Raw genomic sequence first — 27537 nt, forward strand, 5'->3', positions numbered from 1 at the left:
GATGATGCACTCAAGGAAAATTATTTGGGTTAGTTAGTTATGTTTAGGCCGATGTAAGTTATATTTAGAACAAATTAAGTTATGTAGAAGTCAAAGATAAATAAATGTTAACAGGGGTATGTGTTAGTCAGGTGTATCGTTCAAAGCCTAAAAACACTCATGAGAAATCCAATCAAACACAAACAGGAGTGTGTTGTCAACTCTTAATCAAAAAGTTATTGCCATGGTTACTTATCACTCCGTGTACATTATTATTGGCTTCCGGAGGTATCAACTTCATAATGTGCAACTTTTTCCTATACATAGTCAACGTGTGGTGACGTGATTGTAGGTAACGACTGCGGCTGCAGCCCGAGTCAACAACAACCTCCAGCAGCTGTCAGCGAAAACATGGCGACCCGAGTCCTTCAAAGAGTGGGCAGCGGCCTCAAAGAGGCGAAACATGGGCTTCAGGCGACCGGACAGGTCAAAGTTGTCGTAAGGTGAGGGCTTTGCAACTTACGTGTGCCCATGTAAATGCAAAAATGCAACTTAAAATGTGTGGTGTTCCTGCGGAGTTAAACACCAATGACAAAGTCCGGTGTGCTAAGTGGCTAAGCTAGCGCTAACGTACGTACGCTGGTTACGTTCAGATTCATGTAGCGTAGCAGCATTAGTCCTCTAGCTTTAAAGTTGCTAACTCTCTGCTAATGCTAATTATCGCTCTACGGAATTACAAAGTTGTGAAGCAACTTGTGTAAGCACTTATCCTAGACTACTTGGTGATTGTGTCCTCAGAGAAATAGCTTCTACGTGCAGAAATAATACAAAATTACAACAGAGTTTCTGTCAGTCCCAAAGTGGATTTAACTTCAAGGTCAAAATGCAGCGAAGTGCTGCACAGCAGTGATTGTTATTATCAGTAAATGACAGTTTAAACTGCAGGTGTGTGTCTCAAACCGAGCTGTGATCGGAAAATGTTCACAGATGAAATGCTGCGATGTGTATGAAAGTTAGTTGAAATGTTGCAGCTCTGAATGCACAGTTTAAAGTTTATGTTTGCACCGGCTGGCAACCTGTCAAAGAAATGCTTTCTAATAAACACCAGTAACCTTTGCTAAAGGACTTGTTGGCATTTAAAATGAAGTTTATCACCATGTTCCTGTCTGAGAAAACTAAATAATCATGTGGGAAGGCTGCTTAGACTAATCCCTCTGGTTATGTGCAGTATGTTCAGCTTACAGCCTTCTCTGTTGCTGCCTTCTCAGGTGGACTTTCTCTGTAATGAATGAGTTGGATGAGCCGATAAAGATTCATACAAAGTTCCTAGTTTGCTGCAGCTATCATTGACTTTTACACTATATCTCCTTGTTCATTTAAACTGACCTCAGTCCTAATAAGTACCATGCAGTTTTATATAGTTTAAATAGTATAGTAGTATATAGTAGTATAGTATATAGTTTTATATTGCACATTTCATTACAAGTAAACTATGTGCTTTAAATCTATCGGCAGTACTTAAATATAGCCTGACTAATTATGGATTCATTAGTTTATAAGAAATCCGATGATGATATAAGACACACACTTAATAAGCTCGAGAAAGTTAAAATTTTAAGTTTGCAGAAAACCACTTTATGACCTGAGAGGTCTGATTATACTGGATTGTAGCCAGTGAGCAGGTCAGAAATCATCCAAACCATTAAGTGTTTTGAAGACCATAAGCAGAATTACAGTAGAGTACCATTCAGAAATGTCACCATTTCCGTAGTTGTTAGTCTGTTATCTGATGAAACACTGATCGTATCCAACGTTTGTGTTTTGTTTCACTCCAGGAGCCTCTCTGCTTTCAAAGAAGACAGCTGGTTCAAATCTCTCTTTGTTAGAAAGGTCGATCCAAGAAAAGACGCTCACTCGCATCTGCTCGCCAAGAAGGAAGACAGCAATCTGTACAAAATACAGTGTATGTATTGTTCATAACCTACTTTGTTACCACAATGGACAAGATTACCCTGACTGTGTGTTTTCAACATGTTAGGGCGGATTAAAAAAAATGTTCCACTATCGGATAATCTTTGACAGATCTGCTGAGAAATGGTGTATTATTCACTACATGGTTTTGTTTCCTTGCAGTTCACAATGTGAAGCCTGAGTGCCTTGATGAATACAATGAACTTTGGTAAGAAGTTCCTGTTCCTTAATTGACTTCATTCAGATGCCTGGTTAAGGTTCTGGTTTAGTAAACAGTGCAGATGTTTTGAGCTTTTACACATTTTTTTTGTGTGTGTGTGTGTGTGTGTGTGTGTGTGTGTGTGTGTGTGTGTGTGTGTGTGTGTGTTTATCTTTAGTGACAACATCTTGCCTTCTATTCATGAAGACCCTGAATACCCCTGTGAGCTGGTGGGCACCTGGAACACATGGTATGGAGAGCAGGATCAGGCAGGTAAGCATCAAGCTCCGTGTCTTAATATCGTATTAATTGTCACCTCACACATGTGCATCTGCTTGTGAAAGGCATTTGATTGATTAACCGTCCGTTCGATCGAGTAGTCTAATTGAAACATAAACATCCTCTTCAAAAAAGAAAACATTAATTAAAGTCTCACAGACAAGGTACTGGTGCTTAAAGAATCGGTTGATCAATCAGACAGTCGGACATTAATTGATAACTTCTCAAAAGTGATGATTTGTTGCTTTTCTCCATCCTGTGTCATTTAAAATTTGAGGCTTTGAAGTGTTAATTGGACAAAACAAGCGATTTTAGAAATGAATCCTTGGGCTGGGAATTTGTGATGAACATTTTCTGACATTTTATAAGATGAATCAGTTGATTGAAGGATTAACCAACAGATTAATTGATAGAGTAAATTAGTTGAATAAAATATTAAATATAATAACATAAAATAAGTTAGTTGCAGCCTTTCAAGATACTATAGTTCAGTCACATTTTCCAATATTATTTAACTCCTGATTCAGGTGACAATCAGATGAATCATGGCAAATATTAAGATACTGCCTATATTTGACTGTATTTAAAGTATGAGGGGTATAACATGCAATAAATGTCGATTTGAATTGAGCAGCAGACGTTGCGGTTATCTGATATATGTCCACTAAGCTACTGAGCCCCAAAATGTTAATGCCATTCTTTTTTTAAGTTTTAAAGTTGGACTGTATCAAAACACCCACAGGTCTCAGTCACCTTGAAAATGTGACTCATTATCTCATTAAGGGTTCCCCTCCTGCTGCTGGGGAATAAAGTGAGGTGTTTGCTTCTATGGATGTAAAAACAGACATTTCTTTAGACTGGTGCTGTCACTCTCCTACCCAGTGACACAAACTGGCACTGTGACAGCTTTTATATTTTAGTTAATTATAGCTGTGACTGTATTGCAGTTTTCCTGGCTGCTGTCCATTTTGCCCTTGTGGTGACATTTGTCATTCCTCGCTTGTAATCTGCCTCTAATGTTACTGTGCAGCAGTATTGACAACCTCAGTAAAGATAATCTAAAAGGCTGCATGAATAAAACGTCCTTACTCTGTGAGAGATTGCTGTCATGTTTGGCAAGTTTATACCAATTAATTTTTAATCTTGATCATTGGATTCATTAAATTTTTCTGCACTGAAGTGTGGTTTCTGGTATTGATACTAAAGACCCCTAACACTGTGCAATTTTTATGCTTTCTGAGATGAAAGTTGACATTAACGAGAGAAACGTGGTGAAATCTTTGGTCGTCAGTCCAAAACGTTGGTCATTGATCACACTGTGAGACACGTCCACCGACGGCTGATTTGGAGCTTTAGCGACTAAAAATAACCTGAAGCTAAATTCTCACAGTGTCAGAAATTTAGGACCAAATTCCTTCAAACATCCACGGCACACAAAAACCTAAACGATGGAGGCAAAACAAAAAATAAGTTTGTGTGACTTTGCTGCATTTTCAAAACATACGAGTGACGCAGATGGATGATGCGAGCTGATGACGTGTCTCTGCTTTCATATACTAAATTTACATCGTAGCGCTATGATTCATCACATATTTATCAGAAAGTCCGACACATCAAATTGATATCATACAGTTGGACTCAAATTAAGATTTTATTAGATCCATCTTGCACAGTGTGGCACACAATAAATCGTTGTTGTCACAAAGTCCAAAGGCGCCTTAAATCAGCAGGTTAAATGCTTTTCTGCTTCATTTCACCAAACTGTTTAATTTTTTGACAGCAGCATTTTTCAGGTAGAATCTCACATTATTTAGATATAATTGAAGTGGTAAGATGTGATTTTTCCAGTAGTGTTTTCTCATAGAAATTGACTAAAGATTCATGGTTGATACACTTTGAGTTTTTCACTCCTTGCTCGAGTCTAGAAAGACAAGTAATAAAACATCAAAGTAAAGCGATATATCAGAGAGCTGCATTATTTTTGGCTCTTCTGCTCCTTCTATTCTAGTTCACCTGTGGAGATATCGGGGAGGATACCCTGCTCTCACCGAAGTCATGAACAAACTCAGGCAGAATAAGGTAACGGGTGCTCGGATTAGTTGAGCTAAATGGCAGCTGGTGACCTTCAGGCAGTGCACCCCTCAAATAACATCCCTGTGTGTACCCATGTGTTTGATCATATTTATCTGTGATTTTGTTTGTGTGTTTGGTGGATTTTCTAATTTTGGTACAATTATCTTTAATACTTTTACTGACAGACGTGCAATTTGATAAAATGTGGTTCTGCACTGCCGTGTGTTTCTGTTGAATGTAATTTGGGAGATTTGTGTTTGTTTTGAAGATTATTTTCAGATGATTTTCACTTTCATTGTCTCAGTTTTATTATTTATTGATAACATTGTTGGAATGATGGTTATTATTTGTAAATGGCAAAATTATTTAATTTTAACTGCCTTTCCTACTCTAATTTGGATTTTTTAAATTTGACTTTACTGTTAAAAATGATCATGTAATTGCTCTCATTCACATGTACGTACAATATTCTGCCAAAACTAAACACATCAGAAGATACAAGCAGTGATTTGACTGTTGGGACTGGACGCTAACCTCCCAAAACAGATTTTTATAGAGATTTTGCTCCACTTGACCATCAGTTTACCCATTTCTGTTCTGCATTACCACTGGTAGTTGTACCTGGTGATAAAAAGAGGTGATTTGTTTCTTCAGGTGATGATAATATAGACTAAACCTAAACGGTTTGAACTCAGTTGATGTACTGTACTTCAACCAATATAGCAGAATTTATTGTCTGGAGTTGAGGCAGATTTACTGAGCAACTTGTTCTTGTTGTTTGTTGTTCCTGTAGAAGTTTATGGACTACAGAAACGAGAGGGGGAAGATGCTGCAGTCTCGTAGGAACCAGCTGCTGCTGGAGTTCAGTTTCTGGAACGAACCTGTCCCCCGTCCAGGACCCAACATCTACGAGCTCCGATCATACCAACTCAGGGTACCTGTGTCTCTTAATCCTCTTCATGCAAAGTCAATTTACCAGCTTCCTCCCAGTGAGGATAAATATATATGTATATATCTTAATGTTGTTGTAGTGAACAGTCAGACAGCTTATTTTCCACATCTCTCCCTTCTTCACATTTTTATTTCAGCCAGGGACGATGATCGAGTGGGGAAATTACTGGTAAGGCATAACTTGGTTATTACCTCTCCTATTCTTTTGTATCAGGATTGATTGGATTCATTTTGATCTTGTATTTTGAAAAGCTCATAAGCTTTCTTGCAGTTTTGTCGTCATAATAGAGTCGCCGTTATTATGAACCTTTTTTTTTTAATTTAAATCTCTCACTGCTATTTTATTGGTTTTACAGATTGTAGCAGATGAAATTGAGTCAACGGTACTTTCTGGCTACTCAATCTATGCATGACTCCTAAGCATGACAAGATATATTGCACATAATTTATAAAGCTCGAGAATAATTGGCCTATATATTTTAATTTAATTAATAAATGTATCTAACCCTAATTGAAATTGACTGGGAAATTTGCCTGATCAAACATGTTTCAAATGAAACATGCCGGGAGGGTTAAAACAATTTTGAGGTTGTAACAGAAAAAAAATTATGTTTTGATTTGAAAGAAATGATTTGGATGATGCTCAATAGTGATTTCATTTGAACTTTAAAGTTGACAAAATTGATGATTGTGGTTTAATTGGTGCAGCTTTCTGTTCTGTCATGTAACATAAACTCTTTGGTGCTCTGCAGGGCGCGCGCTATCGAGATTCGCCAGAAGAACCACGAGGCGGTGGGAGGCTTTTTCTCACAGATTGGAAGTCTGTACACGGTTCACCATTTATGGGGTGAGGACTGTTCCCAAGTTTCATAAAACTGTGCAGCATCATGATATTTTTAGAGGAAAATACATAAAAAGTTAAATCCTAGAATATTATGGACACTTACAAATCAATCACTGTATTCTAAATAATTAGACAAATGTGTTTATAATGTGTTTACCAGTTTACTGGGTGCATCGTTGATGTCCTGTAGACATTTTCTCCATCACACACTTGTTACGTCGTGGCAGTGATCTGCACCAGACTGCAGATGATCTTGTAAAAAACTGTATGTGTCCATTTAAAGTAAGCATTAACTTTTTTTTTTCCCTTTCAGCTTATAAAGATCTTCAGTCCAGAGAAGACACCAGAAATGCAGCCTGGCAGCGTGACGGCTGGGATGAGGTTGTTTATTACACAGGTAAGTCAGCCGGCGTTAATCACTCCTCTCTTCCTCTTCCTGACAGCACTGGGCCATACGAGCAAACATTAACTTTGACTGGAAGCGTATCATGAGGATATTTTCTTAACATTGATACCAAACAAAATATGATTAAAAACTAACAAAAAGAGTTACTAAGGTTTTTATTTGACATGTGTGAAGAGTCTTGTCTGATGTGATGCGTCATAGTGGCACACATTCATTGTTTACAGGAAAACATTTTGCAAATTTTTATGTAAACTTGCATATATTTTCCATGTTTTTATATCCCCACCTAACAGAATCATTGTAGTGCTTTTACAAACACGCACTTAAGTGATCCGGTTTCACAAAGATAGATTTTGACTGATTAAAATAGTCAAACTTCAGATAGACTTCTAAATTAATTAGTTGCATAAAGTTGTTTAGTTCTTCACTATTTTAAGTACATGTTGGACTAATTTGACATGAATTCTGGCTAAATTAAGACTTTTTTCAAACTAAAAAACATGGCTGACTGAGCATCTGCGTCAAACCGATCAGCTCGTCTATCAGGCTCAGGATAGTTTTGACGTCATCAATGTATATATATAACAGTTTACTGCAGTCTCTTGAAACTTCTCTCACTTCTCACTCCACATCATGTTAGCAAACCACACACATTATGATCTGTTTTTTTTTTGTCATATTTTGCAGGTCAGCATGTGTCACTAATTGTTACCATAGCAACATGGCTCCTAGTTCTGAGTTAATTTGGGGTCAGATGGCTAACTTTTTACACCTAAAATAAGCCGGTCTTTATTTTCTAACTTGCATTAGACTAATCTAAGAGCAAACTTATGTCTGGCCTAACATTACAGATTAAAATAGTCTAAAATATCTTGAAACTGGTCTCTGGTTACAGTCTGATTTCTTAAACATCATATTTATTAGAACCCCGTTTTCTGTAATCATGATAGAAGATTAAAAAAACCTGATTTTCCTTGCTACCACTTCCCTGGAGAAAGCTGATGTGATTGCATCCACAGGTTTCTAATGGTCTTTTTTTACATATGTGCATGAAAGAGACTTAGAGACAGGAAAAGTATCTCAGTCAGCAGGATGAGAGGAGAGATCATTACATGTGGCGACGCATCCTCATATTCAAAACAATTCAGCAACCTCTTGCATCATTAATACACTTAAACAAAGTAAACTATGGTGCCAAAGTAAGCTCGGAGATGGGGGGCGGGGGGATCTGATTACTGACTTGTTGCATGGACACATACAAACATCTACAGTGAAGTGGTGCCGTCAGCTCACAGAACATCTGGTGCAACAGGCCTCTGATTTCTCCCATTCACCAGTTTTCTTGTGCGCATGAAAACATACTACATGATGATGATTGCTTATGTGTTTTGTTTTTTTTTTCTCTTCTTCATCCCACAGTCCCTCTTATTCAGCACATGGAATCTAGAATAATGATTCCCATGAAGAAATCGCCCTTGAAGTAACCGCCAACACTGAAGAAAAACCCCAGCGAAACTCTCAACAGCCGCCACAACAACAACCACCATCTGTAAGAGAGCGTAACCAACCGTCGGGAGTGTGCACTGCCAGGGATATCAGTAGAAAATCAACATTTCGTTTCAGTTTGTGTTTCCTTTTCTTCTTTATTTCTTCACTCCCCGTCTTTTCCGTGTGAGCTTAGAATGTCTTATTTTCAAATGACGAGGTCAAAATGACGATTTGTTACAGCAGTTATTATGTTACTTATCCATAAATGAGCTGCGTGGGCAAAATTATAATTTGACACACTCCTCCTCTTCACTGTCTCTGTCATTTATGAGGCTTGTCTTTTTTTTATTATTATGATGATCTAAAACCTACTTTCACCAGTGTTTTGAGAGTTGAGATGCCAGGAGGGGACGTGAATCAGGCTTTCAGAGGTCAAAGGAGCTGAAAATGTCTTTCGTGAAAATGTGTTACAAAAGAAAATGACTCATGAGTCCTGTTGCACTAGCGAATCAAACAACAGTAACTGCCTCCATTATCTCAACTAAAACACTGCACCCAGGGCTTTATGGGTGGAATAAGGAGCAATGTTTCTGATCCGTATTGATTGGATAAGTTTCTTCTTTAAAAAGTTAAATGTTTCCAGTAATGGTGCATGCTGTTTACAAATCAAACACAGTGTTTTATAATCGACAATAATCCTAATTATCAGAGATAGTGGCCGCTGCTGTAGAGCCGCAGTCCAAATGTCACCAGGTATCCACTCCTACAGAAAAAGAGACTTTATGTTTACGTGGTTTTGATCCAACCAGCTGACTTTGGTGTGTAATTATGTTTCGAAATCAGTCGGATTGGATGAAAGGATTCATACAGACACTGTTATGAAGACACACAAACAGACCGCAGAGTGTCAGACTAGTCAGGAGCACAAAACCGGACGCTAGACTTTGATTTAAAGCACAGTCTTTTCACTCCTGCCTGGATACATGATTACAGCTTCCAGTTATTGGGTCGTGAAGTTGTGATGAATCCTTCGTAGGAGTCGTTTTCCCTGTTTGTGTCTCCTCTGTTAAACTGACCACATCTCCTGATTTTTTTCTAACTTTTGACATTGTGACGCTTCTGGCTCTTCCAGCTGTGTAAGAGGAGGACGAGATGATTCAAACGACTAGAAATTACTTTTGATTTCAGCAGAACTAATCAGTATCTACACACTGCTGTACACTGACTGGTTTGGTCTATCTCTATGTCAAGTAATTAAGGCCAACTGGGTGATTGTGTGCTGTAACTGAGATTAATGTTTTGTTTTTTGTTTTTTTTTTAAATGGTCAGATTAGAGATATCCATAGTGGGCTTACTGACCAAGCCAGAGATCTGGTCAATCCTGTATCTGTAACGAGGTGGGGTATTCTGACTGTAATGTGTTAATAAACAAGTGGACAGGTGAGAAGTAATATCTCATTGTGGTAAATGTGAAATGCAGTGCTTTAATAAGATTAGTTGTACATAATAAATTAAACTTCTGATGAAAATGGAAAAACAAGTCTTGGACTCCTTTTTTATGAAATCATGTATTAAATCTATAATAGAGTTGGTGTTTGACTGAGATGTTTACTTTTTGTACACTGAACATGACACCTGTATGTGGTGGGTGAACGTCTCATTCGGATTGTTTTGATGAGATCAGGCTCTTCCATATCATCCCAAAATATGTTGGATGTGATTAAGGTGAGGAGGTCCTTCCACAGCAAACTGGAAAGCTATTTTTATGGACCCTGCTTTGTGCACAGAGGCGTTGATATTTTGAAACAGTAAAGAGTGTTCCCCAAACTATAGTCGCATAGTCTAAAATACTGTATCCTGAAGCATCCAGATTTTCCCTATTGGTGCTAAGAAGTCTGACTTAAACTATGAAAAACAGCCTCAGACCAGCAGTGTGAAAAATAGTGTCCTGAGTGTGACATTGTATGTGATACATAGATTGTGAATGTTCACTTTCAGTCTTTCCAAGCTCTTGATGACAATCATGCTCACACATAATAAATCTGTTTCTTTTGCAGGACTGAACAGTGGGAGAGTTTATAGTTTATTATATGAAGTTGCAGCTCATTTGCTTGCACCAAAATTACTTTGTTATCCAAAGCAGGCCAGGAGAAACATCCCATAATATACCAGGAAGCAAAAAACTAGGAGTGCAGAAATTATTTTCTCTCTTCAATCTCTCAGGTCCTATTCACGAACTGGACTGAGAGTGTGTTTGATAATTGTTATATTTATGGTTATTATGATTTAAAGCGGTCTCATGTTCCTGGCCTAAAACCAGGTTTCTATACATTTAGAGTGATGTATTTCACACCAGATAAAAAACAGCAAAGGAAATATTTCGTCTGACGTAAGTACGTCTTTGTCTAGGGTGTGACTTATGCTGCCTTCAAAGGATGTCGGACATCTCATAACCATGAAAGCGTACATAAATGGCTCTTTCAATGCAGTGAGCATTATTTTCCAGTTGAGGATAATTGAAGATAATGTTAATTTGCATCCCCAGGACCTGGTGAAAGTCCAGGAGAGCCTTGTTTGTGATCATTATAAAACAGTAGGCAAATGTAAGGGAAAAAAACAAAGCTTTCTGATTGGCAGTGATAGCTATTAGTTATAGTTATTAGTTATTACAGCTTTAATTTATTTGATGTGCAATAAATAATTCAGTTATATAATGTATGCAATGTACAATATTAAGTCCAGTTTGCTGAAATATATCAAAGTGACCAGTGCAAGGATTCAATGAGGGATGTAAAATATAAATTCCAGTTTGATAACTGTACAGTTCAGCTCTGCTTCTTCTGCTGGTATTAGTTTTTCCCACTATTGGGTCATGAAATTGGATGAACATTCAACACAAAAGCATCAGAAAAAAACAGGAAGCACATTGAAGAATGTAAGCTGTGTACATGTTTCAATGATACTAAATTAAAGCTTGTTGGGGGACTCGTGTAAGGATGTCAGCAGGAGATTAATTTAATATGTAACTCTCATATCAGACATTGCATCGGTAGATACACTTCCATTAAATTATCAAAAAAATAATTTTTATATTCATGTTTTTTTACCCTGTTCCTTTCATGGCTTTCTTGCTCCTCCATAACAACACTGTATCAAATCACTTGTAACCGGTTGTGCTAATGTGAACGGGGAGTCTAACGCTCTCTTAAAAACACCGGAATATCCGAGCCTAGACGTGGTCACGTAAAGGCAGCAGGAGAGCACGTGTTGGAGCCTTCTGGAAGCCGACTCCCCTTCACGCGAGCGTCCGAGCGCTAGCAGTGCGGACTCTCCTACCAGCGGGACTTTGTTACTTTTAACTTCGCCATGGCGGCCGTGAAAGCTCTGAATCCTAAAGCAGAGGTGGCCCGGGCCCAGGCCGCGCTGGCTGTGAACATCAGTGCCGCTCGGGGGCTCCAGGACGTGCTCAGGACGAACCTGGGACCGAAGGGGACCATGAAGATGTGAGTGCCGCCGGAGCCCTTTGTGCAGCACGCGCGATAAGCAGCTAACGGTAGCTTCAATTCACCGGTAGACTGTGTTTTAGTTAAACTGATGCCACCTTTTGCATTAGTTAAAATGTGGAAAAGACTCTGCTGTGTACTGCTTTGTCACCATCCGCTCCAAAACTACTTAATCACAGTTTAATGCAGCTGAGGCCCGGCGCACGTTGCCCTGCCCAGTCATCGTCATGATCCGCTTTGACAACCGCTAAGCTAACGGAAGCTAACGTTAGCATCAGCCGGTTAGCACAGTGTTAAGACCGCCAGGAAGCAATCCAGGTTTTAACTTAAAAGGACAAAAAAATCTATTGATTCAGCGTTAACGTTAACTAGCCGGGTCAAGGAGTGGATGAATCAGTGATAACCGGGTTAACGTTGGTTAATGTTCAGCGCCTGGAGGATGATTTCTGGACCTTTGGCTGTAAAACAGCTACGACGCTGAATCTGTCTTTTTCACAGCTCCTTCTTGGAATTTTACAGTCCACCTTAAAAGTGTCATTACGCCTGTAGATGACGTTGTTCAGTCATTTTCTAGATAATTCATCAACTGATAAACCTTAAAAATAAGGGAAGAGTTCAATAAATTAACGGCAACTTGACTATTTACTTTACAATGAAATGCTCTTTAATTGATCTACAATCCTGAATTTTGATCAGTTTAGCATTTTTTTTATTGCACTTACTCATGATTAACTGATTTTCAGTCTTATTACTATTCATGACTATTTGCTGCTCAGTATTAAAAAGTCTCTAGAAACCAATACTCCAGTATGACAGAGAACATCACAGTATCATAATCCCGAATATTAACATAATTCACTGTAAAAATGCTACAGTAAAAATGAATAAAGCTCAGGATTATGATATGTCATATTGGAGTATTGGTTTTTAGAGACTTTTTAATAGTGAGCAGATAGGACCACAGCAAATAGTCAGAAATAGTAATAAGACTGAAAATTAATTTATCATGAGTAAGGGCAATAAGAAACCTACAGTTAAAATGATCAAGATTCAGGATTGTGAATCAATTTAAGGTCATTTCATTCTAAAGTAAAAAGTTCAGCGTGTAACAGCTACTGTTAAGCCGCTGTCTCTGTCAGTTAGCGAGGAGACACTGTCGTTAACGGACAAATCATGACTGACAGAGAAACTGTACTTTTCTTCGCTACCTGTTGACCAACGTACTGTCACTCTGCATTATGTTATAGTGAGCCAGTCTTTGCTTTTTGCTCAGTTAACATTAACCCTGCCTGTCTGGATCTGCAGGCTGGTTTCTGGTGCAGGAGACATAAAGCTGACCAAAGATGGCAACGTCTTGTTACATGAGATGGTAAGAAAGTGTTCAGCTGTGAAACTATTCTGTCTTGTCTTTACTCCTTTCTGGTTATTGTTATAGAGTAACCACACCCCTATAGTGTGTGTGTGTGTGTGTGTGTGTGTGTGTGTGTGTGTGTGTGTGTGTGTGTGTAATTTAAGCCTTTTTTTTCTTTTAAATCTTACTACAGCAGGAAATGATGCTCCCTATAAACAGTGAAGGGGTTTTGAATAACCACTTTGACTGTCTTGCTTTTGGTGTTGCTGTGTTTATCAAGTTTTTTTTTCTTTTCTTGTTTCTTCTCAGCAAATTCAGCACCCGACAGCATCACTCATCGCTAAGGTCGCTACAGCACAGGATGACATCACAGGAGATGGAACCACCTCCAACGTCCTCATCATTGGTGAACTGCTGAAGCAGGCTGACCTCTATGTGTCAGAGGTAAAAGAGAAACACTACAGTTACAGGCGTGTTGTAGACTGTAAATCACTGCTGTTCATGATAAGTTATTTGATTAATGTTGTAGATGTTTTTTTTCTCTTACCTAAATTGTCTTGTGAATATTCAGTATTTGGAACCGTGTAAATTTTCCTCAGATAACTTCCCTCTTTTGTGGTTTTGTGCTGCAGGGTCTTCACCCAAGAATCATTGCCGAGGGCTTTGAAGCGGCAAAAGAGAAAGCCTTGGCTGTTCTGGAGGAAGTGAAAGTGACTCGGGAAATGGACAGAGAGACCCTCATCAATGTAGCACGCACCTCCCTCAGGACCAAGGTCCACATGGAGCTGGCAGACCTCCTTACCGAGGTGAGACATGAGGGAATGGAGCTCAGCGTTCGACCTACGGCACCAAATAATGATGATTTTCTTGATGCACTTCAGATATACGTCCATTTTATTAAATGTATCAATCCACACTGAATCCAGATAGTTGTGCATCTCACAGAGACCCCCTGCGGTTTTTTTACGCTTTGAGTCTATTGTTGTCATGTTCGGTGAAGCCTAATCTGCACAGACAGCTGTTTAATTCATATAAATGATGAAGGCTCCCAGTCTGTCTGTGAGGTTGCTGGTTTCACTACAGGCAGATTTCCCCTCACTCACTACAGTGGACGGGGAAATAAAATCAATAAATCAATCAATACAAACACTTTCAATTTCTTGTCACGGAGCCGACCTGAAAGCTGTTTTAGTTCAGTAAATTTCTGTTATCTGTCAGCCTGGTGAAGACAGTTTAGCCGGTCGCTGACCTCTCAGCCTCCTCGGAAGCTGCTGCTGCTGACAGACCGATGTTTATGGAAGATGGAGTCGGTGTGGTTTGGATGACAGAACGCTCACGTCTTTCTTCCTATGTAGATTGAGAGATTTTTTTCTTTTATGTTATTATGAGAAGTGTAAAAATATTTTCGGTTCATTATGAAACTGGCGGGACAAATTAATGGGAACCACTTCACTAGTTTGAAGTTTTACATCTGGGCATAAATATTATCTGACAGTTGATTCTAGTTGCATGCAGAAGTTGAAGTTTTCCCTACTTAAATGGTCTGAGCTAATTATTAGGGCTGTAGTCAACCAAAGAAAATCTTGGTCGACTAAAATCGTACATGATCTTCAACTAATCGAGTTGCTAACTTTGGAGCTAACCCCCTTTGCTTTTCCAGCACTTGGGGAAACAACAGACGTGATTTTTAGCATTTATTAACTGACACACTGTAGTCTGTACTGTACATCTACTGCCAGACTGACAACTTACTACTAACCTTTTCCTCTGCCCCACTCGCATCCACTGTCACTTCTCTGCCCCTCGCTCTTTCCCACACGCTACGCAAACATACTCCTTAACGGAGCCACGCTACCAATAGTTTCCCTGGCAACGACACAGAGGTTGACTCACGTACCAGAACAGCGCTGCTCAGAGACTCCCAAACGCTGTCGGATATCAAATATTAATTTTTTAAATCTTTTTTTGGCCTGGCGGGGGTTCTTGTTGTGTCATTATGGAGAAACACAGATTCAGTAAACGTTCAGCACGTTCCAATGAGAATTTAGTCGGACGAGAGCATATCGACCAACTAATCGACCAGCAGACTACAGCCCTACTAATTATTATTTCCTGTTAATTGGTTTATTAGTGATTAATGTGATGATGACTGATGTGTTCTTCTGCAGGCTGTTGTAGATGCTGTTCTGGCCATCGCTAAGCCCAATGAGCCCATCGACCTGTACATGGTGGAAATCATGGAGATGAAGCACAAGACCGACTGTGATACACAGTGAGTTTTAATAAAGTTTCAAGACTTTGATCAAGAAGCAATTCATCCCTCTACTGATACCTACTGACAGTGGTTCAGGGGGGTTTAAGAGTCCCAGACGTCTTATCACTGCTGCTTTTTTCCCTCTCAGGCTGATCAGAGGTTTGGTGTTGGACCACGGTGCCCGACACCCAGACATGAAGAAGAGAGTGGAGGATGCCTACGTGCTGACCTGCAATGTCTCTTTGGAGTATGAAAAGACAGAGGTCAACTCTGGCTTCTTCTACAAGAGTGCTGATGAGAGGGAGAAGTTTGTTGCTGCAGAGAGGAAGTTCATTGAGGATCGTGTGCAGAAGATCATCGCCCTGAAGAACAAAGTCTGTCCCAACGGGGAGAAGGGATTCGTCGTCATTAACCAGAAGGTATGTGTGAAGCAGATTGATGCAGTAGGTGCTCTATTAGTACTTAAACTGCGGTACCCTTAAACATTTCTTGGCTCCTTGAGTGTAAAGAGCCAAGAAACTGTTTTTATTTAAAGGTTTTTTGGTCATAGTTACACATTCAGATTAGAGTTTCCTGAGGATTTTGGATTAATGGAAGATATTTACAGTCAGTTGTCAGACCTTCATAATGTGCAAACAATGCTGTCTAGAAGCAATTAGCCCATCTTATCTTGTTCTTTTTGTGTTAAGCCAGGCTCAGACTACAGGAGTTTGAAAATCCTAACCGATTTTTAAAATCAGGTTGCATCACGCACATAAGGAGAAACTTGACAGATGTTCTTCTCTCTAATCTCAAACATGCACACATGACAAGATTTGAGAACAATGGCGCATCACACACTACAAGATATTACAAAGATTATCATGCCAAAGGGAGCAACTCAGCACCTCATGTGGTCTCACATGATCTCTTGTGGAGAAGCAAATGTAAACAAAATGCTTTGCAGTGAGAAAAAACAAAAACATAAGGCTAAACAAATCTGGATGAAAAAATGGTTGCAGAGACGCAGTCAACACTGTTGTCTGTCCTTCAGTGGAAACTGGAGGTGAGATTCTGTCAGTTTTCATATCTGTCAACAGTAGTATGCTAGCTAATGTTAGCCTCAAGGACTAAAATGTTTAATGTTGCTTGGCAACACCGTCAGCTGTCTCTCTCATTGGCTATTTTGGTCCCGCTCAGAAAGTAGTGATGTCATAAACCAGTTTTTAAATATAAAACAAGTTTGAAATTATCAGGGCGGCTCCAATGAGTCTGTAAGCGGCTCTGGAGGACAAACATAGGATATGTAAATCCCTCAAATTACCAGACAATCTGGGTCAAACATCAGTCCTAGACCAGATTTCTCCTCTGATTGTTGGTAGGGATGAATCGCGGATAATTTGCCCGAAACTCCTGTAGTCTGACTCCAGCTTTAGAAAACAAATTCTTGAAACTTTCTTGCACATCCAGCATCATATTGGAGTCAAACATTCATTTTAGCTCTTGATTGTTTGGCCAAACAGAGAAAACATTTGTCTTGAGCTCCTCTGAGATCAGCAGTTCTAGCTGCTCCGTCACAGTACAGTTGTTCATTTGAGTTCATGTTATGTCACATATACCATTTAATAAAGCTTTAAACATATTGGATACTATTGAGACAATAGTATTCTGTAAAGCTTGTTTCCAATTCATTGTTTCTTTTAAAGGCCCTGAAAGCATATTTTCTGTCACCTTCTTCTTACGAGCAACAAGGTCCTAAACAAACACTTATTTTTTGCCAAAGTTGGAACAGTTTTATTTTATGAGAGACGTCTCTGTATTAAGTGTTTCTGTCTCAGGATTTGGTGCCAAGTTTAGGGGGCTTTAATCTTTGTTTTCTTTTGATCTTACTAAGTGCACAGTGAACACCCAAGGATGCTAACGTGGCTCCCCCTGGTCTCATGTATCTGTGCTACAGTAACTCTGATCTGTACCTCTGCATTAGGAGAGAAATCTCCTCCCCTACATGTATTCAACGGATCAGAACAACGTTTCCATGACTCAAACTAAACTGGACTGAAGTACAGACTGAAGTATTGAAGTTTTATCTCTTTTTTTGATGTTTTTTTTTTTTCTCTCTGTGTCGTTTAGGGTATTGACCCATACTCCCTGGATGCCCTCGCCAAGGAAGGCATTGTAGCTCTCCGCAGGGCGAAGAGGAGGAACATGGAGAGGTAAGAAAGGATCATTTCCTTTTTACAAATATGAGCGGCCTTTTCTGTCAAATGGAAATGTAGTTGTTCTGTTTCTTTTGGTAACCAAATGTGTACAAACAGAATGTATGTGACAAACTGTTAAAATAAATAAATGGTAATTGATATGAAATTAAAACACCACACAAAATCAGCCCATTAGAAACTGTGGTGTGCTGGATTAAATATATACTCTGCTGAGACATGCTGATGATGACACCATCTATTTCTTTTACCGTCATTACCTCAGCTGTCATTGTTTTCAAAGGGCACAGTGCTCCTGCATTCATTAGCACTTTTGTCCTGCGTAGCCACAAGGGAGCGCCTTCAGTCTGCCAAACAGAGGCAGAGCAGCTCTGTCTACTGTGGCTTTAGCTTGTTCTGTCAAAATCGGCAAGTTTGTAGGTGCTGAGTTATAACATTCATGCAAAACTAGTAACAGAGGAACAAGGACACTGGTTGATTCAAGATTAAACATATTAATGTTCTGTTTTGCTTTAGCAGCGCTCGCACTGCCCAACCAGCAGATGAGAATGAGACCATTGATACATTTTTGGTATTTGTTTAGTGCAGAGAGACAGGAGGTTCTGTATACTTAATCAGAAATACCTTTAAAGAAATTAAAACATGTATGAAAGCATAAACACACTGTAGACAAAGTAATAATTAATCAGCTCTCATACAGTTTTTATAAACCAACCTGCTCATGATGACTGTTACATTTTTGGCCACAAAAAGTCTAGCATGAAAATTTGTACTTCGTTAGGATCAGTACAACCTGTAAAAAGTGTATATTTTTGCTCTTATGTTTTCATCTAAATCACATCAAAGAACTGACATACAGTGTGTTGTTCCCTCGGCAGGCTCTCCCTCGCTTGCGGTGGCATTGCCATGAATTCAGTTGATGACCTCACACCTGAGTGCTTGGGACATGCTGGGTTGGTCTATGAACACACACTGGTGAGTGTTTTTCTGGGTGTATACTTGCTTAGACTTAAGACTTTTCTCTTCAAGTGAAGTCTGTCTGCTTTGTTTATGTTAATGATGTTGCATCAGAGTTGTTAATCGCCTTGAATCCTGTTTTTCAGGGAGAGGAGAAGTACACATTCATCGAGAAGTGTGGGAACCCTCGTTCAGTTACCCTGCTGGTGAAGGGACCCAACAAACACACCCTCACACAGATCAAAGATGCCGTCAGGGATGGTCTGCGGGCTGTCAAGAACGCCATAGAAGATGGTAAGATACAACACAAGCAAAATATAAAACAGAATAACATTTTTTTTTTTTGTTTTATTTTGCCACCAGCGGGGAATTCAACATTGTGTTTGCAGCAGAAATTAACATGACAGTTTTGTTTTAACTGATCCTCTTACTGCCATCTGTTTACTCACATTCACTGTCATGTTTTAACATTTTATACACTCAGTTTTTTAACTTACAATTCAAGAAAAAAGTCAGTTTTTTAAAGTTTTGTAATTTGTAAAGTGCTCATTTGCACAGCGAACACCCAGGGATGCTAACGTGGCTCTCCCTGGTTTTACGTCTGTGCTACAGTGATTCTGGTCTTTTCCTCTGCATTCGGAGAGTTTCAGTCTCTCCTGCATGTATTCAGCTGATCAGAACAAACTCTCCAAAGTTTTCTTTTAACCAGTGATCAATGTTTCAAAAACACGTGTTGCCGCTTCTGAGTTAATCATGCTTTGTGTGTTTATCTTCCCCTCGTCACTTTTGTCGCTCCAGGTAGTGTCGTGTCTGGCGCCGGTGCGTTAGAGGTGGCTGTGGCAGATGCTCTGGTAAAACACAAGCCCAATGTGAAAGGCAGAGCCCAGCTGGGAGTCCAGGCATTCGCAGATGCTCTCCTAGTCATCCCCAAGGTGAAGGATTTTTACCTTTTTCTCTCCAGGCTTTCAGTGTTTCCCTACAAAACTCTTGTTTCTGTGTCGTGCTACTGATAATAGTGATGGTCATCCTACCTAACTTTATCATGAGACAGAAAAATAATAAAACTAATTTATTATCTGTTGCCATTAATACTGTATCAACCTCTTGATTTTAATTGTGGATCTCCCTTCATAGGTTTTGGCCCAGAACTCTGGCTACGACCCACAGGAGACTGTGCTGAAGCTGCAGACGGAGTACAAAGAGTCTGGTCAGCTAGTTGGAGTCGACCTCAGCACAGGTTAGAATTACAGCAGGGTTGCGGCCAGGAATCACAGGGTGATGCAATATACAGTTGTTACACAAATACAGTATATTTCAAGACATCTACAATACATCACAATAACTGTAAATGAAGAAGAAAATGTAACATGAGAAGAAATTCTCAAAAGCAGCAATCAGTAATATAAGAATAGTAAATTAATTTTGAAGTTTGATCAAACTGTGCAAGAAAGTGCAGAGAATCTGTCTTTAACACTCAGCATCAAGTACATTCACGCTAAAATAGACATCTAACAGCAACAGACTGACGAAAGTCTGAAAGGGGAGCAAGTTTCCGAAGTAAACGCTGTGCCTTCATCACAAAGGAACATATTTCAGTATATGAGGCTGATGTTTCTGCATGTTTGTGTTCTGATATCTTGATTTCTTTGTTTCCTGCTGTTTTTTTGTGGCTGTTTGAGCTGCATCTTAATCCATCTTTCAAACACCTGTTGGGGTTAAAGACACTTGTTTCACGAGCTTGTTATTAAATTAAATCCTGTTGTTTCTCAGGAGAGCCGATGGTGGCAGGAGAAGCCGGTGTTTGGGATAATTACAGCGTCAAGAAACAGCTCCTTCATTCATGGTGAGATTAAGCTTTTCTAAACTCAACAAGACCTGTGGAAAGATCGAAGTTGTCCAGATGAATTGTTTCCTCATCGATCATTTGTTTCTTTGCAGCACGGTGATCGCCAGCAACATCCTGTTGGTGGATGAGATCATGCGAGCTGGAATGTCTTCTCTCAGAGGTTAAAGGTCAAACAGAAGAAGCTGCAGCTGTTATCATACTGGCAGGAATAGCTGTTTACCTGACGTTTCAGTCAACGCGTTCCTGCTCTCGGCACTCTGAAAGCACCCCAGTCTGATGGACTGCCTGTGCTAAACGCAACGGCGTCCATCGCAGTGTCTGTCAGAAATCATTGTTAATGCTAGTCATGTTTATTTTTTCATGGATTTGTCAATGCCTCCCCCCTGACAAGATTGGTTTATTTATGAGATTTTGTTAAAGCACTGACGTCTGCCACTCAGTTTTGTTTCTACCCATTAAAGGTTTTCTCGGCTCATGAAAGATTTGGCTGGTTTTGTTTTCTGTGAAGAGTGAAATGATCCATAAAATACAACTAAAGATTGTAAAATATCACTTTTGTACATGGATGATTGTGGATTTATGAACCACTTCAGGACTAATTATCCAAAAGTAACAAAACCAGAGGTGCAATGTAACAAAGTAAATTATACATAATGGTTTTATGGTACTTATTACTGGAGTATTTCAGCTTTTTTCATCACTTGTTAGTCACTCCACTGCATTTATCTGACAACTGTAGTCGGGTTATAAAGATTTAACTCACAAAACAAACTCATAAAATATAGATTAAAATATATATATTGTAGTTAAACTTTGCATTAAAATGCTTCTCAAATGAAAGCACCAGTGATTTATAAAATAAATCCAATAATATAAATATAAACATATATACAGTATATTATAACTTATACCTACATACTTCTACTAAAGTACAAGGGCCGTATTCACAAACATTCAGAGAATACTCTCAGAGCTCCTACCAGCCTAAACATTCCTAGCAAGGAGTCCTCACTGAGGAGTGATTTAGGAAAATAGCAACTCTACGCAAAGAAGAGACAAACTTTTACCTTAGTGAGGAGGTGTGGTCGACCACTTTACTAGGTATGACTCATTTTTTGTAAATGTGTGATAGTTGATCAAAAATAAAAACAAAATGCACTATGAATGATGATGGGCATATAATGGAGAGTGAGATCGATATGCCTAATCATATGTCATCAATAATATTATTATTTTATGTAATGAACATCTTGTTGAATAAACTATGAGTCACATACTTTTAAAGTAGCCTGTGAAATGTTTAAAAACACAGACCTACTTGTGCAGCAGCCTGTTCACATACTGATAGTTATTATATTTATTTACCATGCTGGTCATTTTAGTGCTAATCTATTTGATATGAACGGGTGAAAGATGGCTCAGCTTTCATCAATTTCTGTGATTGCTGGCCAGTCTTTCATCTCTGGTGTCAAAGCTTTATTGCGTTGGATGAGAGATGTGAGTGCATCTCATTATACAACGATCTAATCTGTTGCGTTTATTTAACTCACTGTCATTCAGCGTTTGGAGAATATATCTCCTTCCTCTTTATCTTTCTGCCATTTTCTCCTCTGCCTCTTAAAAATCCTCCTCCCAAATCTGAACAGTTTTCACCTTTGGAGCTCTTTAAAGGGCTGAGATGCTTTGTGAATAACTTTAATCTTTACCAGGATCTAGTCTTAACTGTAATGGGAAATTCGTAAAAAACATCACTAGAAGCAAATCTTTGTACCAGGAAGCTTTATGAATACAGACCCAGGTTTTAAATACTTTCTACTTCTGCAATGAAAGATATATAAACTCATGACGATCCGACTTCTTTCAGCCTCATTTTAATTGTTGAAATGTTAGTAAGTCGATGCTTCATGTTTTTGTGACATGGGAAGGTTCAGTAATCGGGATTTTTTTTTTCTTTTTCAGATGTGTCTTGGAAACATTTCAGCATAAATTAAACGATGCAGTGAACAAGAAGCAGTTTTTATATATTTCAGTAGTACAACAGTGTGTCATGTATAATGCGCCTACAAACGGTGTCGTTCATGTGGGGAAAAATATAATTAAAATAAATTAAACGTGTTTGTGTCATCAATAAATACATTAAAGCACAAAATAAGTTTTAAATAAAGCGGAACCTTTTCTTTCCGAGGAACATGTTTTTCGCGGAACCAGTTTTTCGTTGCAACGGTGAAATCTGTCCGACAGGAAAAAAACGGCACCAATGAAGCCGATTTAAGAAGTTTCACTGCTTGTTAAGTTTTATTTGTAGATCTCTATGTGTTATATCAAATTAATGTTGACTCAATCTTGACAAAAATGAATATTCAAATAAAAATGACTGTGAAACTAGTTTTCTGGATGTCTGCTGTGTCTTTACTGGCAGCTGCAGGTAAGAAACCTTTTAATTTCTGAACAAATCAAAACATAAAGTATATTTTCACTGAATCAACAGGATTCAGTCAGATTATATTTCCTGTTGTCACTCAGCAGCAGCAGATGACATGTTGAACATACCAGGAGGAAACATGTTGATGGGAACCAGTGCAGCTGATGGGAGAGATGGAGAATCTCCCACCAAGGAGGTTAAACTGCAGCCTTTCAAAATAGACAAATACCCTGTCACAAATGCTGACTTCAGGTAATACAGCTTCAAACCTGGCACTGATGTGGTTGATGATGAGTTGAAATCATTTATAAAACCTCTGACTTCTTTCACCAGAGACTTTGTGAGAGCGCAGAAGTACAAAACTGAAGCCGAGACGTTTGGTTGGAGTTTTGTGTTTCAAGACTTTGTATCAGAAGAGTTGAAGAGCAAAGTCACACAGAGAATAGAGGTACTGACACTTTGATTCATCGATTAGTCCAACGACAGCAATTCTGATAATCGATCAGTTGTTTAAGTACAGTCTTAAGGTGCTTTGACTTTACTTGAGTATTTCCATTTGATGCTACTTTATACTTCCACTCTACTACATCTCAGAGGGAAATATTGTACTTTCTACTCCACAGCATTTATTTGACAGCTTTAGTTACTTTTCAGATGAAGATTTGACACAATGGGTAATATAACAAGCTTTTAAAATACAACACGTTGTTAAAGATGAAACCAGTTGTTTCCAAACTTTTTGTTTTTTGACGTCTTACAAAAAGCAGTGTGTAGTCGGGGTCACATTTCAGATGTCTGTGAGTTGTTAACAGCTCCACCAAATAGTGATTTTTCCCTCTAAACTTCTCACATGCTTTCATTTCAATAAATGTTCAAATGATCCAATATTTCACCATAAATAAAAGATTAGAGAAAAAGTCCAAAATCATCTCACGACCCCTCAGATTTATCTGGTGACCCTTTGGAGGGGCCCGACCCCTAGGTTGGGAACCACTGGACTAAACTAGCTAACTGTATATAAAGTAGTTGAAACTAGCTCCACCTCCAGCAGCTACAACAGTAACATGCTGCTTACACACTGATGCTTCAGTATTAATAATCTAATGATGTCATATATAATAATATATCAGTCAGGGGAACCAAACCACTACTTTTACTGCAATAGTTTAACTACATCAAGCTGATAATACTTATGTACTTTTACATGCGTAGGATTTTTCATGCAGGACTTTTACTTGTAATGGAGTATTTTTACTTTGCTGTATTGATACTTTTACTTAATTAAAGCATCTGAGTACGTCTTCCACCTCTGGTTGTGAAAGGAAAAGGGTGGAGATATTTTATATTTTTCTTCTTGTCAACAAATCTGAAGAAAAGACTAAAACCATCAATGAAATGATTTTACTAAAAAGTGTTGTCTGTGTACCCAAAGCCTGGTCCAAAAGAACAGTGCCTCCCTTTACAGTTCGTCCCTTTAATAGTTTTTAGTGTCATTCAGAGATACTGTCTAGTATATCACAAGAAAACAAGTATAGTTTAAGAAAAATCTGAAGAAAATAATAATAATTTTTTCTTTTCTTCCTTCTTGTTGATCACCGTTGGTCCACACAGATTTATCTTGCAAACTGTACAACAGCACCAAATGTGTATTAATCCACAGCTGAAAATAGTCCCAAAATGCACATTTTACTCCTGTTTCAGTCAAATTTGCTAGAAACTACATTGCCCAGCTGATTTATGAAATGGCTTAGATAAAAAATGAAACTATATATTTGTGAAACATTTTAAACAATTAACATTTTTTTGATGGTTTGTTGATAATAAGAAAAATATAGAGTAATGGTGGCATTTCTAAATCAAAACTGATAAACTTTTTAAACTTTTGACTCATTCTTTCCCTTCAAGTCTGCTCCTTGGTGGTTGCCAATAGAACGTGTGTTCTGGAGACAAGTGAGTTCATGTATTTTGCCTTGAATTTCTATTTTTTTTCTGTATATCATCTCCCAGCATTCCTTTCACACTCTTTTACACTCTACTGTTCAGCCCGCAGGTCCTGGTTCAGGCATTCGGGAGCGCCTGGACTTCCCGGTGGTTCAGGTGAGCTGGAATGATGCTCAGGCGTTTTGTCAGTGGAAGGAGAAGAGACTTCCGACGGAGGAGGAGTGGGAGTGGGCTGCACGCGGGGGGCTGCAAGGTACAAAGTTTACACACTGAAACCACAGAATACATACTTTGTGTGCCGCCATTGTGATGGAGTTTTGTACCTTTTTGGCATCTGTTGTGGATATTTTGAGCGATGGTCAGCAGTGGAGAAAGACGCACACAAGACTTTTGATGTCTTAATGCTGAAAATGTTTATTGAAAGCACTTGGCCATGTGGAGAACCAAAAACATAAACACCAGAGTGTTTTGCTCCGATGCTGTCTCTTTCTGTTCTGCCCTCTGAAGGTCCGGGTCCTAGTCTTTATCAACCTACAATATGAAAAATTAGTCTGATTGGTTCACTAGTTTCTAAACAAAGGACTGCACTTTACCCGTGACAGTTTAAGTCACGTTGCATGTAATTTCAGCAGTTTTGGTTTGAGCGTCTGACTGTGTCATCCACCCATCTGTGTTGTTTAGGGAAGCCTCCTCCGACCTTGCTAAACATGGAAATGCTGATATACCCTCTATCAGGGAGGTTTCTGCCTTCCCCAAAACATCACAGACAGCTCAAATCTCAAGGAGAAGATATCTTAATCCCTGATTAAGAATTACAGTGTGACCTCAAAGCCAAGCTTGACCCAATATAACCCAATTTGTAACCTCTAAAGATGGAAAATTCCATAACAGCATCCATTAAACTGAGTCAGTATTGTGTTTTATTTTACACTGATGCTTTGGGTCTGTCTGTTTTTCATGTCCACCTTGCTCAATAACAGACCTTTAATATCATCATTTGCTCTCCTCTTATCTCTTTCCTGCCTCTTGTGTTCCAGGTCGGACTTATCCGTGGGGAAACAAGTTCCAGGCCAACAGAACCAACCTGTGGCAGGTCAGTTTACTACGAAAATGAATTTTGTAGCAGCACAGTGCAAAATCCTCATAAGATGCTTTGACAGATAATTCATTGATATGTTTTTTTTTTTTCAACTGACATGAACATGTGATAGTTTTCCACTCATTTCCTCATAATAATACCACTTCCTAAAGCTAAATATACAAATTTGGGTGCAAAAAAGATTAAAATCCACCCATCTTAAAGCAATTATCTGTTTGTTTTTTTTTAGAACAGAGCATGATGACAGTTGTATTACCTGTCATACTTATAGAAAAATGTGGCAGTGAAAATATAATGTGTTTGATACAGTATTACTCAGTCAGTCATTACCAAATGTAATACTAATACTACTACTACTACTACTAATAATAATAATGATAATAATAATGTAATAGTGTTTTTTCTTTTTTGTATATTTTAGGGGTTGTTTCCAGATGGAGACACTGCAGAGGATGGATACCATGGCGTCTCCCCCGTCACAGCCTTTCCTCCTCAGAACAGTTATGGTAACTGTCCCTTGGTTGAAGTAAAACATTAATAAGATGATAGAAGATTATGAGGGCAGCATGTTGACAGAGATGTCTGTAGTTGAAGGAAATAGACAGAAAAAGATGTTACAGAAACGTATTAAAACCAGAGAGTCTGAGGATCGGACCTTTCCCAGTTAGAAAAGAAGTGAAAAACACGATAAGGAAAGAGAGAGAAACCAAGAGATAAGATATCTATAATATAATTCTTTCTGTTTTACTCTTATTGTATTACAAGAACAATGCTGATTGTTTCCACAGGAGTGTACGACATGATGGGAAACACATGGGAGTGGACATCCACCCGTTTCCCAGGAGCACAACCAATGTACGTGTTGCGTGGTGCCTCGTGGATCGACACAGCGGACGGTTCAGCCAATCACAAGGCACGAATCACAACCAGGTGAGTTATTCAAAAAAAGACAACTGTGCTTTTTAGACTTTGAGCTCACAGAGCAACTGTGCGACTGACTGACGGTTATGATTGTGTGTCCTGCAGGATGGGCAACACTCCCGACTCTGCCTCTGATAACCTGGGGTTCAGATGTGCTACCAGCGACGGGCAGAAACAAGGGAAGAAGAAAGATAAAACAGAACTGTAGCAACAAACAGGAAGTTAAACATATTAAGTGAAGGACAATAATGATAATTTAAACCAAAGAGGATTCAGATGAGATTGACGGACTGATGACTTTCAAGTTGACAAAGAAAAAAAAAAGGGACCAATTAAATGATATGACTAATAATGAATGTTAATGAATGATGATGGCAACATGAAGATGTGAGTGTAGAAACTGTATTTCTCCTGTGGAGAACCTAGATTTTTTTTAATTTGATTAAAAAAAAAATCATACTTATACCTACAGTAACTAGGAAACTTGGCGGGACATTCAAAAAATAAATTATTGTCCAAAAAATGTTCCTTCTCACTGTTTTTTTATAACTTAGTTGTACACAAGATGATATTTTGATTTCACCAAAAAAAATCCAAACGTCATACAGATCATTTTTACAGACCTGACTGAGGAGACTTGTGGGAATGTCTGTTGACTGAAATAAGGAAATAAGACCCTCCTTGACTGTCAGCGTTGGTATTCTTCCCTCCACATGCTGGGATCTTTCTTTCTATTGAATGTTTTTATGTGACTGGAGAGTAAATTAGTCTGTAGGTTTAGTCACACTATCCTCCATTAATCCCGTCTTTGTCTCTTTGTTTTCACTTTCTCACCATCGAGTGGTGATTTTGACTGAT

At 38.7% G+C, this 27537-nt stretch overlaps 3 protein-coding genes and 2 non-coding genes across 12 annotated transcripts in view; all 5 read left to right on the forward strand.

Annotated features, from left to right (window-relative positions):
• LOC121909795 (protein NipSnap homolog 2-like) overlaps positions 1-9727 on the forward strand; it is a 42101-nt gene extending 32374 nt beyond the window's left edge. For 4 of the 7 annotated variants that reach the window (XM_042430497.1, XM_042430500.1, XM_042430502.1 and 1 more), the window contains 10 exons: positions 332-482; positions 1815-1942; positions 2113-2158; positions 2328-2422; positions 4437-4507; positions 5295-5435; positions 5590-5621; positions 6205-6299; positions 6610-6693; positions 8122-9727. In XM_042430497.1, the coding sequence (XP_042286431.1) occupies positions 332-482; positions 1815-1942; positions 2113-2158; positions 2328-2422; positions 4437-4507; positions 5295-5435; positions 5590-5621; positions 6205-6299; positions 6610-6693; positions 8122-8186 (908 nt within the window). In that variant the 3' untranslated portion in view covers positions 8187-9727. Of the gene's footprint in view, positions 1-306; positions 483-1814; positions 1943-2112; positions 2159-2327; positions 2423-4436; positions 4508-5294; positions 5436-5589; positions 5622-6204; positions 6300-6609; positions 6694-8121 lie in introns of all 7 variants that reach the window. The other 3 variants (XM_042430501.1, XM_042430498.1, XM_042430499.1) reach the window with 1 other exon arrangement.
• Positions 9728-11449: 1722 nt separating this feature from the next.
• Positions 11450-20776, forward strand: cct6a (chaperonin containing TCP1, subunit 6A (zeta 1)). The gene is made up of 13 exons (XM_042432172.1): positions 11450-11693; positions 12999-13062; positions 13354-13488; positions 13677-13850; positions 15213-15316; positions 15447-15717; positions 17408-17490; positions 18372-18468; positions 18597-18744; positions 19249-19382; positions 19585-19687; positions 20221-20293; positions 20389-20776. Exons 1-13 carry the CDS (start codon positions 11557-11559, stop codon positions 20459-20461), a joined length of 1596 nt encoding a protein of 531 aa, XP_042288106.1. The 5' UTR covers positions 11450-11556; the 3' UTR covers positions 20462-20776.
• On the forward strand, positions 17171-17307 carry LOC121910978. Its single transcript, XR_006099778.1, has one exon. It is a non-coding gene; the product is annotated as a small nucleolar RNA SNORA22 (small nucleolar RNA).
• Positions 19001-19135, forward strand: LOC121910977. The gene has a single exon (XR_006099777.1). It is a non-coding gene; the product is annotated as a small nucleolar RNA SNORA22 (small nucleolar RNA).
• Positions 20777-22514: 1738 nt separating the features above from the next.
• sumf2 (sulfatase modifying factor 2) lies at positions 22515-26992 on the forward strand. 2 transcript variants are annotated; one of them, XM_042431291.1, is made up of 9 exons: positions 22515-22721; positions 22823-22970; positions 23052-23166; positions 24624-24668; positions 24762-24912; positions 25697-25752; positions 26180-26264; positions 26547-26688; positions 26785-26992. In XM_042431291.1, the coding sequence occupies exons 1-9, from the start codon at positions 22649-22651 to the stop codon at positions 26885-26887; spliced, it is 918 nt and encodes a 305-aa protein (XP_042287225.1). In that variant the 5' UTR covers positions 22515-22648; the 3' UTR covers positions 26888-26992. The 2 variants fall into 2 exon arrangements, with proteins under 2 accessions (XP_042287225.1, XP_042287224.1); XM_042431290.1 differs by having other exon boundaries at positions 22516-22721; positions 22820-22970.
• Positions 26993-27537: the final 545 nt, after the last annotated feature.

The sequence above is a fragment of the Thunnus maccoyii genome, chromosome 13, assembly GCF_910596095.1.
Source record: "Thunnus maccoyii chromosome 13, fThuMac1.1, whole genome shotgun sequence".
NCBI lineage: Eukaryota > Metazoa > Chordata > Actinopteri > Scombriformes > Scombridae > Thunnus > Thunnus maccoyii.

Excerpts from the sequence above, each read along its gene's own strand:
- cct6a (XM_042432172.1), top strand. The coding sequence starts at position 11,557 with ATGGCGGCCGTGAAAGCTCTGAATCCTAAAGCAGAGGTGGCCCGGGCC. Across the intron at positions 18,469-18,596 it reads TGGTCTATGAACACACACTG|GGAGAGGAGAAGTACACATT; the intron begins GTGAGTGTTTTT and ends CCTGTTTTTCAG. Across the intron at positions 19,688-20,220 it reads TGGAGTCGACCTCAGCACAG|GAGAGCCGATGGTGGCAGGA; the intron begins GTTAGAATTACA and ends GTTGTTTCTCAG.
- sumf2 (XM_042431290.1), top strand. The coding sequence starts at position 22,649 with ATGAATATTCAAATAAAAATGACTGTGAAACTAGTTTTCTGGATGTCT. Across the intron at positions 23,167-24,623 it reads AAGTCACACAGAGAATAGAG|TCTGCTCCTTGGTGGTTGCC; the intron begins GTACTGACACTT and ends TTTCCCTTCAAG. Across the intron at positions 24,913-25,696 it reads TGCACGCGGGGGGCTGCAAG|GTCGGACTTATCCGTGGGGA; the intron begins GTACAAAGTTTA and ends CTTGTGTTCCAG.